This window comes from Carlito syrichta, unplaced genomic scaffold (genome assembly GCF_000164805.1).
Source record: "Carlito syrichta isolate Samal-C Ts95f unplaced genomic scaffold, Tarsius_syrichta-2.0.1 Scaffold313183, whole genome shotgun sequence".
NCBI classification, from domain to species: Eukaryota; Metazoa; Chordata; class Mammalia; order Primates; family Tarsiidae; genus Carlito; species Carlito syrichta.
In genome coordinates, this window is record NW_007257279.1 from 96,924 (window position 1) to 108,345 (window position 11,422).

Consider the following 11,422-nt stretch of genomic DNA (forward strand, 5'->3'; position numbering starts at 1 on the left):
CTTCCAAGTAGCTGGAACTACAGGCGCGTGCTACCACACCCAGCTGATTTTTTGATTTATCGTAGAGATGAGGTCTCGCCAAGTGGCCCAGGCGGGTCTCGAACCTACAGGCTCAGGCAATCCAGTCACTTCAGCCTCCCAAAGCGCGGGATTACAGGCTGAGCCACCGAGCCCAGCTTGGCTGAATCTTTTCAATCCACAAACATTTTTATTAGGAGGGACCCCTCAAAAATGGAATTTATTGATTTAAAAACTGTATATTTATTCTTCCATGTTTAAACTTCAGTTACCTTCAAAGTACTCTCCGTTTGATGCAATATACCTGTCAAGACACTTTTTCCACTGCTCAGACAGTTTTTGAACTCATCAATTTTGATGTCTTTTAGTGCTACTGCCATTTCTTGTTTCACCTCTTCCGCATTGGCAAAACGTTTTCCTTTGAGGACTTTTTAAATCCAGGGAATCGAAAAAGTCACTTGGGGTGAGATTGGGGGAATAGGGAGGGTGAAGCATGGAGATCATGCTGTTTTGGGTTCAAAACTGCTGAACACTCAACTTGGTGTAGGCAGGTGCACTCATAAATCACCCATCATGAAATGGTCAAACATGTTGAAAGAATATAAAAGAAAAAAATTCACTGAAGCTGAACGCAACCTTTCCTAACAACGCTAGCTGGTACACTGATGCCAATGGTTTCCTAGCAGGGGAAATTAGCAGGGGCCTGTCCTTCAAAAGAAAATTCCAGTTTTTTTGAACCCTCCCCCCTCGTATCTTGAATATTTTCTATAGATTCGTGCTGTGCCAGGAGATGCAGAAATGAGTGAGACACAGCTTCAGCTCCCAAGGAGTACAGGCTTGGGGTCAGGAGCACTGACGGCATCTTTCTGCTCCTTTCTCAAAGCCCGTAGGAGTCACCTCGGAGGAGCTGAGCATGACCCGGGATGAGGCACTGCCGGACTCTCATTCTGCAAAGGGCTTCTATGAGAATTATGAGCCCAAGGAGATCCTGGGCAGGTAAGGCCCAGACTTTCCCCATGAAGTGTTGTCCTAGGCTCCAACAGGCTCTGCAGGTTGGAGTGATCTTTGCTTGATCCTGAGTTCTGATCCCATTTTCATCCCCAAAGCAGTATAGTGTCTGTCCACTTGGAGGTTCTTTTGATTTGGAGTCCTGCCGTCCTGAAGCCAGGACAGATAAGAGATCAGAGACACGGAAGCAGCAAAAAGTTCCCAGGTGCTGCTGACAAGCACATCCAAGCTAGTTTTGGGTTAGGGTCAGGGATCAGAGGAATGGCTATGCCCCTAAGAGTGTGCTGCATTTTTCTATATGCTGGGAAAGAGTGCTGAACTGGGTGTCAGGAGGCCTGAGAGAGACCAGGCTTGTTATTCATAAGCTCTGGGCAAATCGCCCTTCTGTGTGTTTATTTTTTTCAACTACCATCCCTAAAAGCTCATCAGGAGTTGGGAATAGAGTAAATCCCTAAACAAGGGCAGAACACCTCTGCTGCAGCCTGGATCAGGGAATCCCCCAGGGATGAGGGACCCCAAGGTCATCGGTCCTCTGCACCCCCAGGGGCGTTAGCAGTGTGGTCAGGCGCTGCATCCACAAGCCCACGTGCCAGGAGTACGCTGTGAAGATCATCGACGTCACCGGCGGAGGCAGCTTCAGCTCGGAGGAGGTACAGGAGCTGAGGGAAGCCACGCTGAAGGAGGTGGACATCCTACGCAAGGTGTCAGGACACCCCAACATCAGTGAGTGATGGCCCGGAGCTCCACCATGATTCCGCCCTAAGAGCCCAAGTCAGCATGGCCCCACCGAACGGCTAGCCACAACTATCCAGGTTCCCAGCTCCACCCTCACTGCTCGGATAGGACAGATCCCAGGCTGGGATGGGGATGGACCGGGTGGGGGGCTGGGAGTTTGAGGTCCCTAGGCCTGCCCAGCCCCTGGTTGGCTTCTTTTGAGCACCACCTGGATCCCTTCCCATCAGCGTTTGAAGTTAGCCCACCGCTAACTCAATCCCCTCCCCGCTGTGCCGGGGCTTCTCTGCCACCTGAGACGAGCTAGCCATTTCCATTTCAGTACAGCTGAAGGACACGTATGAGACCAACACTTTCTTCTTCTTGGTGTTTGACCTGTAAGTATCCTGCCCCGGAGCCAGCCCCCCTTAGGGCCTGCTGGAGAGCCAACCACTGTGTGTGGTCCTCATCCCAGTGCTTGCCTGGAGACCAGCAGCCAGCCCCTACACTGTGGATACTTTAGGCAGATTTTGAGCCTCTGGGGTCAGGCTGCTGGGTTTAGAAACCTGGGTCCACCACTCATGGGCTGGTTCATTTCTTTTAGTATCGGTCTTCTCATTGGGATTATGGGAATAATAATAGCACATCATCACGATGACAGTCATTCGCTACGATGGAGGGTCACTCAATATTTATTCTAGGCCTTGAGGATACAGCAATGAACAAGACAGACAAGGTCTCTGACTCATAGCTATGCATACACGGTAGACTTTATCTGCGGTTTCACTTTCCGTGACTCTGTTACTTGCCATCAACCAAGGTCTGAGTACAGATAAGTACAGGACAGTGAGATATTTTGAGAGAGAGAAAGGCTACATTCATAACACTTTTAATTTGTGATAAAGTGATTGTTTTACTTTATGGCTGTTCATCTCTTACTGGGCCTAATTTATACATTAAAGTTTATCATAGGTATGTGTGTAGAGGAAAAAACAGCTTGTATAGGGTTCACTACTGTCTGTGGTTTCAGATCTCGGAAGGCATCTTTCGTGGATAAGGGGGAATGGCTGTAGATATACCTAAAGCATCCAAGGGGCTAGAAACAGACACGGGGAGGTGACCTGAGTGGAGACCAGGATGCAGTGAGGGAGGCCTTAGAGCAGAGGCCTGGAGAAGGGGCCTGCAGCAAGAGAAAGAGGCCACGCCTGGGCCCTGCAGTTGGATGGGTTTGGCGCATTCCAAGATCAGCAAGGGAGCCAGGGTGCGGGAGTGGAGTGAGCTTGTGGAGGGCAGCAGGGTGCGAGGTCATTCCGTATCAAAGACCAGATTCTGCAGGCATTTTAGCCATGGGAAGGAGTTTGGAGGGCCGGAGGGAGGGTGTTGTGAGGCAAGGAGCAGACTGGAAACAATGACAAGGCGGCAGGAATGGAAAGAAGGCAGGTGAGAGGCAGGTGGAAGAAGGTTCCCCTGGGGTGTGGTCCACAGATTGAGATCATCAGCAGCAGGATCATCACCCCTCTGCTCTGCACCAACAGGGCTAGTGAGATGAGCTCCTTGTCGACAAGCATCCAGTGCAAACACCGCAAAGAGCTCTGTGAACTGTGCAATCAGGACTCATTCTCAGTTTTTTTTTTTTTTGAGTTGGAGTCTCACTCTGTCGCCCAGACTGGAGTGCAGGGGCCGCTCCCGGCCACTGCGGCCTCGACTTGCTGGGCTCCGGCGATCCTTCCGTCTCAGCCTTCCCAGTAGCCGGAATTACAGGCATGCGCCACCGCGCCCGGCTGATTTTTTGATTTATTGTGGAGATGAGGTCTCGCTGCCCAAGCGGGTCTCGAACTCGTGGGCTCAGGCAATCCGCTCACCTCAGCCTCCCAAAGGTGCGGGATGACAGGCTGAGCCACTGAGCCCGGCCATTCTCAGTTTTATTAGGAAAGGTGCCCAGGGAAGAGAGCGCTCCAGCTCTCTGTGCCCCCACCCCACTGAGTTCTCACAACAGGATGTAAATCTCTGCTGCCACATGACCATTGTCGTTGGGATGTCTTGATTTCTCCATACAGAACAGCCAATTTAGGGAGCGGGCTTACTTGGGAAAATCATTCAGGGAGATCTTGTATTGTTGGAACATTTCATATGGTAGGTACACTGAGTATGTGCAGTATTATCTGACGTCAAGACACAGTTTCACTTGGCACGTATGTACGGTTCAGTCATCAGCTCCAGGAGGGCAGAAGCCTGCTGGTGAACCTTGCACAGTCCCGTGTTCACTGGCACCGCTACTGCTAATAGTGAGTTCTAGTATCTCTTAAATGAATTAAAATGATGAAATACTAGATTCACACATTGCCTTTTAGAAACAGAGCAGGGCAACCCCTTCGGGTTCCCTCCCACTGTGGGAGCTTTTCTGTCCTCTCAATAAATCCTGCTTTCAGAAAAAAAAAAAAAAGAAAGAAAGAAACAGAACACAGATATTGTATAAAACAAGGCTCTCCTCTGTAAATTCTGGGTTGTCTTCTCAAATAGACCCACTCCTCATTCCACCAGCCAAGCCCAAGGGTCCTCATGCCTCTCTGCCCAAAAACCTTGTTCCTCCATTCGCCCTCCACCCTTTTGCCCTAGGAATCTCACTGCTTTCCCTGGAAGGGCAGGTGTGTGAGGGTTGGTTGGCCTTTTCCTATAACCAAGAGATACTTTCCTTGAACTCCTGGCCTCAAGCGATTCTCCCACTAAAGTGCTGGGATTACAGGTGTAAGCCACTGTGCCCAGCCCCTAAGGGAGATTTTCCTGGGACCCCTCTGTCTTACCCACCTGCAGCTGTCCCATCGCTGCTTAGGGGTACCGTCCTATTCAGCCCTTGAGTACAGCTCAAATGTCTTTAACCTTTGAAGAAGTTGCCTTGGGGAGGCTATTTTTAATGCTGCCCCGAAGAGTCCTCCAGTGTATAACTAGTTTGTTCTAGCAGACACCTCTTTCAAGATCATCCCAAGAGGTAAGATCGAACCGCGATTCTTAATCCTGTAACAGGCAAATGCTCTGCCAACATTTGCGCTGCCGACTATTTCCCTATGTTCTCTGGGAAAGATCAGGACACCGTGTCCTTCTGATCTGGGTCTGGGGCCCTAGGCCAGTGGCTCAGCCCCCAGCCCTGAAAGATTCCAGTCCATGATGTCACCTCCACAGAGGGGGGCACCCCCACACTGGTACCCCTCCCACCTCTCCAGCCCTGTTTGCTTTTCCCGGACAACTTCTCTACTCACTTCTCCAGGTCCTTCCCCCAGACCGTGGTCCTCTGTGGGGAGCAGCCCGCTTTGCTTCCTGAGGCAGTAGGGCAGAAGACAGCTCCCTGGGAGCAGAGTGATGGCAAAGTGGTCTTGGAACCACCAGCTACAAGCCCTTTGTTCCCACAGGATGAAGAGAGGGGAGCTCTTTGACTACCTCACTGAGAAGGTCACCCTGAGTGAGAAGGAAACCAGGTGAGGGTACATCTATCCCCCCTCACTCTCTTCCCGAAGTCCTAGTGCCACAGGCACCGAGGTCTCGGAGGAGGCGCAGCGTGCACTTGTCCGGGCTGGGCGTGTGCCACTGGCTTTCATGGCCTTCCTCAGTCCTGGGCTCGGTTTGGCTGGTCTGCCGGTCTTGAGTCCTCCATCACCTGCAGTGTGTCTGGTAGGTGGGCTGTGGTGTCCCTGCCTGCTCCTCGACCCTGCGAACTAGAAGGCTGACTTGTGTCCGCTCTACCCTAGAAAGATCATGAGAGCCCTGCTGGAGGTGATCTGCAACTTGCACAAACTCAATATCGTGCATCGGGATCTGAAGCCTGAGAACATCCTCTTGGATGATGACATGAACATCAAGCTCACAGACTTTGGCTTTTCCTGCCAGCTGGAGCCAGGAAAGAAGCTGCGAGGTCTGGTAACGGGGCCTTGGACCATGTCAGGGGCTCGGGCTCTCTCGTGAGTTCTCCCAGGAACAGCGACTGCCTGGGTTTCTCCCCTAATTTCTCCCCAGAATAAAAGTCCTACCTTTCAGGGGCTAGGTGTCTCTTCAGGTAAGTCCTCTTCCCAGGACTGAGCCAAGCCAGCTCCCCACTGCCCCAGTTCCAGGCCAGGATGGCTAGAAGCGGCCAGAGAGCCGGTGGGCCCCAAGCTGGTGGCCCTGAGAGGCGGCATCCTGTCCCTTGACCTGGCACTGAAGTTGGCGGGTGTTAGAATTCCAGCCCGAGCACAATTTCCCTTCCACTTCTGTTGCGTCTTTGCACTTTCAAGTGCCCACTGCTCACCTGTCCTGATGGCCACTATTCCTGCAGAGGTCTGTGGGACCCCCAGTTATCTGGCCCCTGAGATCATCGAATGCTCCATGAACGATGACCATCCAGGCTATGGGAAGGAGGTGGACATGTGAGTGTTTTGGGGGCCCGGGGGAGGAGTGACCCCCCATGGCAGGAGCACTAGGCCGGGCAGGGGAGGAGCCAGCAGGCGCTCCAGCGACGATGCCTCCTGTGCTCCGGCCCCGCACGAGCCGGGGGTGGTCAGCGGCCCTTGCGTGCCGCAGGTGGAGCACGGGGGTCATCATGTACACCCTGCTGGCCGGCTCCCCGCCCTTCTGGCACCGGAAGCAGGTGCTGATGCTGCGGATGATCACGAGTGGCAACTACCAGTTCGGCTCGCCCGAGTGGGACGACTACTCGGACACCGTGAAGGACCTGGTGAGAGGCCAGGCCTACTGGCTCCGGGGCTCAGGCGAGGGGAGAGGTCCGTGATGGGGGGGCACACCGCGCCGCAGGCGGAGGGGCCGGCTGGAGGAGACCCCGTGTCTTCTGAAATGCCGGAGGGGTCCCGCCTTGACGGCCTCGCTTGCGCTCTCCTGTGCTCAGGTCTCTCGCTTCTTGGTGGTGCACCCCCAGAAACGCTACACGGCAGAGGAAGCCTTGGCACATCCCTTCTTCCAGCAGTACGTGGTGGAGGAAGTGCGTCACTTCAGCCCCCGGGGCAAGTTCAAGGTACTCGAGCTTCCCTTGACCAGGACCCCGCTGGCTGCTGACACCCGGGCCTCCAAGTGCCCTTCGTGCCCCAGGAATCCTTACGGCCCCAGGGTTCCCAGGTCACTTGCCCGCTCTCGCCCCGCGCCGTGATGGTTCCAGCTCAACTTCTGGCTTCAGAAGAGCGGACGTCAGCCGACGGGCGCCTCTGCACAATCTCTGCGATTGCTGGCGGGGTGGGAAGCGGGCCAAGCAGCGCCAGCAGGGCCCGGCAGAAGCCACTTCGGCCTTCACGCCCGCAAGCCCAGGGCCTCCCTGAGCCGGACGCCAGGGGCCCGCAGGGGTGGGGCTGCCCGCTCAGGCCCTCTGTCCTGGCCCTCTGCAGGTGATCGCCCTGACAGTGCTAGCTTCAGTGCGGATCTACTACCAGTACCGCCGGCTGAAGCCAGTGACCAGGGAGATCGTCATCCGTGACCCTTATGCCCTCCGGCCTCTGCGCCGACTCATCGATGCCTACGCCTTCCGAATCTATGGGCACTGGGTGAAGAAGGGGCAGCAGCAGAACCGGGCTGCCCTCTTCGAGAACACACCCAAGGCTGTGCTGCTCTCTCTGGCTGAGGAGGACTGCTGAGGGGCTGGCGGGTGGGGAAGGCTTGGGGGGCAGGTGGGGAGGGGAAGCCACGGAAATGCAAGTCAAGGGGTGAGATCGTGTGGGCCTCGGTGCCGGAAGAGCCCTTGGCCCTGGCCAGGAAGCCCTGGAACGAGGCTATGCGCCCTCTCAAAGGCTCTGTGCAAGAGGAGCTGGGTGTCCCCACCACACAGTAATAAATGCAGGCGGCGAGGCCCCGGTGGTGGGGAGGGAGGCTGGTGTGGTCCGAGAGGCAGGAGCCCTCCTGCTGCTCCACTCCCCAGTCGTGCTACCATCTCAGTCCCTCTTTACGGGAGGCCCAGAGTTGTGCACTCAGGCCTTCTTCCCTTAGGGTCCCAGGGCGAGGATGAAAGATAGGAATGTCTGAAATACACAACTGCCAGAGATTTTACTGACCTCATAACATCCAGTGATACCACAAGAGCAGGTTACTCTCCAGGGACACGTTTTTAGAGGAACATGGAAGCCCTTACATGATTAACAACAGAAGCAGCTTGTAATATTTGTCTTTCTGTAGTACGTACCTTGTGGCTTCCACAAATGCACAGCTTCACCTGGTAAACGATCTGGTTCTCCCACACCCTTTTAACACTGATGTTGTGCTTTAAAGAGGCCACATGACTGAATCTCACAGAGAGCAGAAATTAAGTTCCTTCTGAGGGGCCCGAAATACTACAAGAGGCAATTTGCTGGGAAAACAGAGAACCAGGGAAATTCTGCCTTGGAAATAAGGCCAGATTCCAGAATCAGAGAGAAAGGAGGAGGTGGCAGATTCTGCATATGCGGCCCCTATGTGGTTAATACCTGACCTCTAAGAGAAACACCCAGCTCCCAGCCACAGTGGATGAGTTGGGCTCCTTCTCCAAGAGACAGTGGCAGTCCTCCTCTGAGGGTGAGGCATCTCCTGCCCTGGTGAGAGGTGCCTGCCGCAGAGAGATGGAACGAGGGGGAAAAGTTCTTTCCTGAGGCTGAAGCTGACGGGTTTGGACTTGGGTTGTGCTTGGAATACGGCCAGAGAACGGCACAGATGCCACGGAGGACTTTTCTCCTTGTTTCTGCATGGCTGCTCACAGCTCCCCAGGTAGTCGGCCTGCACTGGAAGCACAGCGGAAGCCCAGGTTGTCTGAGGCTGAATCTGGAGTGTTGCCCATCCTGCCACCAGAGAAGGGGAGAGAGAACAGGCATTTCTTAGAAAGGGACCTGGGGACTTAGCAACTTCCCTGCCACCCCGCAGGGCCTGCTATGGTCTTGTGTGCCTGAGGCCTGGGGAGGGCATGGTCTGGAAAGAGGCCAGGTGTCAAGGCAGGTCCTGAGCATGTGCTACTCCCAGGGAACAGGAGACAAGAAGGGGCCTTGGACAGAGTAGGGAAGTGACACCAGCTCTAAGAGACTGCACTGGAGGGCAGAAAAAGACAGTGACTAATAACTTCTACTGTTTAGTTTAGAAAAATTCAGCTGAAAAAACCTGTCGGCAAGAAATAAGACTTTCTTAGTTCTCGTCAGCACTTTGACCTTTTCAAAGCACTTTCACAGATGTGCCTTCATCTGCCTTTTCCCAGCTGCTGGGTATGTTCACCGTTTTACAAACCCAGAATCAGACACTAGAAAGATGCTTCAGTGGTACAACATAATGCATGGCAGACCCAGTTTCCTAGTTCCCAGGCCAGAACTTTCTTCACTGCATTGTCCTGAAAAGGGAGGTGAGGGAAACCCAGGGGTTTCAGTGTGTCACAGAAATGGCTGCAACCTTAATATCCTGAGGCCACAGAAACAGCAGACTCTCTACAGTCTTCAAGGAACCCAGGAGTGGAAAGAGTGGCAGAGAAACCAATCAAATTAAATCTACATATGAATGAAGCAGAACAGTTCTAGAAGAGGACTCAGGAGACAGGGACTCTCCGGGGCCACCACTAGCCATCTATGTGAAATGAGCAGGTCCCACCCAGCACCTCCCTGAGCCTTTTCCTCTTGATTATAAAACAAAGTGATTATAAAAAATGGCTTGTGTGCCCACCAGTTTGAAGAGTTCAATAATTCCATGACCACCAGGAATGCCCTACTGACATGGTCATTCCACTTCGCCACACCCCGCTGCCCACTGGTTGTGAGGACTAGAGGAGAAACCCACATAATTAAGATGCCGAGCACAGTCTCCCATGGTGCCAAACTGGCAGAAAAAAGTCCCAAGTTGTCCAGGGGCATTTTGCTTTTCACGGCAAGCACCACTTGCTTTCTTTTCTGTACCCAAAACTCTTGGCGGAGGCGGGAGTGTAGTGGCAGCACCAGCACCAGCACCAGCTCTGGTGCCACCTCTGCTCCGGGAGCCCTGGATCCACACCCCTTGCCCCCAGGTTTTCAGTGGTGTGGTCCCTTAGACCAAGGCCTTCACCTGGTGGTAACCCGGGCCCGGTGATTGGCGGAGCCGTCAGCTGTGTCGATCCAGGATGCCCCCCGGAGAACACGCATGTCCTGGCCAGCAGCCTGGTATGGTGTTGCTGTCCACTCCCACACGTTGCCCAGGAAGTCATAGAGCCCTGCAGCAAAGCCAGCAGGTCAGTCCCAGGCTGGAAAGCACCACACCACCCCTTCTACCCACCCCAAGTCCCAGGGAACAAATTGGGGCCGGGAGAGGTGCTTTTCTCTGTCTCACCTATCAGGCAGAATGATCCCACCAACCAATCTGTGAGCGTTGACAGCAACTTGATGAGAAATCTTACCGTAGTTATTCTGTGGGGGAAAGGCATTCACTGGGGAGACTCCATGGAAGCCGTCCTCAGCTTTGTCACCCTTAGGGAACTTTCCCTGAGGGGAGAAAGGAAGGCTAAAGGATTTACCATCCCCTGTCCCAAGACAGGTGTTCCTGCCTAACCAGAGGAAAACCAAGGTCATCTTGCTCTATCCCTGGGGTAGGGGGAAGGCATGGCCGTGACCTAAGACTCTTATCCTGAGCTCCAACACCAGTCACACCTCACGTCTCCGCCATGACCGCCCGGCTGGATTAGGAAGAGTGTGTTTCCTCTGTCCCCATGGTGGTCCAGGACAAGTCTACCCCACTTCCGCTTTCTCCACTCCCTCCTTTCTGTCTCGAACCCCACATGCCATGGTGCCTCAGGAAGAGGTTCTCCTGGTCGCCTCTGAGCCCTGTTACTCCTGCCCACTCCTGCCTCCTGAGGCCTGTGGTGTCTCTTTCCCTCAACCACCAACAGACTTAACTCCTTCTCATTCGCCAGGCCTGACCCCACCTTCCCTACCTCCTGCTCTTTACCACCAAAATTCTTGAAAAAGTAACCTATATTTGCTAATGCATTTTGTTTCTCCTCATTAAAATTGAGGTTCAGCTGTTGCCACTCTATGGCAGCTGCTCCTACAAAAAGGAAAATGAAGGGGTGATAATTTACTCAACACTACTATGTGCTAGGTCTGCTTCACTTGTTTCTTTTAATTTAATCTTCACAGGCCAGGCGTGGTGGCTCACGCCTGTAATCCCAGCTATTTGGGAGGCAGAGGCAAGAGGATTGCTTGAGCCCAGAAGTTCGAGACCAGCGTAGGCAACAAAATGAGACCTTGTCTCTACAAAATATCAAAAAAAAATTAGCCAGGTGTGGTGGTGCGTACCTGTAGTCCCAGCTACTTGGGAGGCTAAGGTGGGAGGATCGCCTGAATCCAAGAGATCAAGGCTACACTGAGCCATGATCTGTGCCACTGCAATTCAGCCTGGGTGACAGAGTGAGACCCCGACTCAAAAAAAAAAAAAAAATGTAATCTTCTCAACCTTATGAGGCAGGTATTGCCTCCATTTAAAAATCCAGCAACTGAGGCTCAAAACAGTTGTTTAAGTTACCAAAGACCAACCAGTGCATAAGTAAGATCTATCTTTCTACAAAGCTCTGATTTTAAGCTAAGGTAATCTAAAAGGTCAGTCTAACCATCAGGCCCTTTTCTTTCTTTTTTTTGAGTTGGAATCTCACTCTGTCGCCCAGACTGGAGTGCAGTGGCCACTCCCGGCCACCGCAGACCCGATCTGCTGGGCTCCGGCGATCCTTCGCCTCAGCCTTCCGAGT

The 11,422-nt window shown here is 53.4% G+C and overlaps 3 protein-coding genes across 5 annotated transcripts in view; 2 read left to right on the top strand and 1 right to left on the bottom strand.

Annotated features, from left to right (window-relative positions):
- The window catches only part of PHKG1 (phosphorylase kinase catalytic subunit gamma 1), a 10,487-nt gene extending 3,074 nt beyond the window's left edge, over positions 1 to 7,413 (top strand). Inside the window, exons 2-10 of the mRNA XM_008070195.2 lie at positions 909 to 1,014; positions 1,571 to 1,749; positions 2,081 to 2,135; positions 5,142 to 5,207; positions 5,478 to 5,641; positions 6,041 to 6,131; positions 6,286 to 6,439; positions 6,608 to 6,733; positions 7,098 to 7,413. Coding sequence (XP_008068386.1) covers positions 932 to 1,014; positions 1,571 to 1,749; positions 2,081 to 2,135; positions 5,142 to 5,207; positions 5,478 to 5,641; positions 6,041 to 6,131; positions 6,286 to 6,439; positions 6,608 to 6,733; positions 7,098 to 7,343 — 1,164 coding nt within the window. The 5' untranslated portion in view covers positions 909 to 931 and the 3' untranslated portion in view covers positions 7,344 to 7,413. The remainder of the gene's footprint in view (positions 1 to 908; positions 1,015 to 1,570; positions 1,750 to 2,080; positions 2,136 to 5,141; positions 5,208 to 5,477; positions 5,642 to 6,040; positions 6,132 to 6,285; positions 6,440 to 6,607; positions 6,734 to 7,097) is intronic.
- The window catches only part of CHCHD2 (coiled-coil-helix-coiled-coil-helix domain containing 2), a 19,981-nt gene extending 11,678 nt beyond the window's left edge, over positions 1 to 8,303 (top strand). The window contains exons 5-6 of the mRNA XM_021718643.1: positions 5,179 to 5,191; positions 8,294 to 8,303. The gene's annotated coding sequence lies outside the window, so the exon portion shown is untranslated. The remainder of the gene's footprint in view (positions 1 to 5,178; positions 5,192 to 8,293) is intronic.
- SUMF2 (sulfatase modifying factor 2) overlaps positions 7,731 to 11,422 on the bottom strand; it is a 14,969-nt gene continuing 11,277 nt past the window's right edge. For 2 of the 3 annotated variants that reach the window (XM_008070194.2, XM_021718640.1), the window contains 3 exons: positions 10,079 to 10,163; positions 9,751 to 9,895; positions 7,731 to 8,513 (listed from right to left, as the gene is read on the bottom strand). In XM_008070194.2, coding sequence (XP_008068385.1) covers positions 8,429 to 8,513; positions 9,751 to 9,895; positions 10,079 to 10,163 — 315 coding nt within the window. In that variant the 3' untranslated portion in view covers positions 7,731 to 8,428. The remainder of the gene's footprint in view (positions 8,514 to 9,750; positions 9,896 to 10,078; positions 10,164 to 11,422) is intronic. The other variant, XM_021718641.1, reaches the window with a different exon arrangement.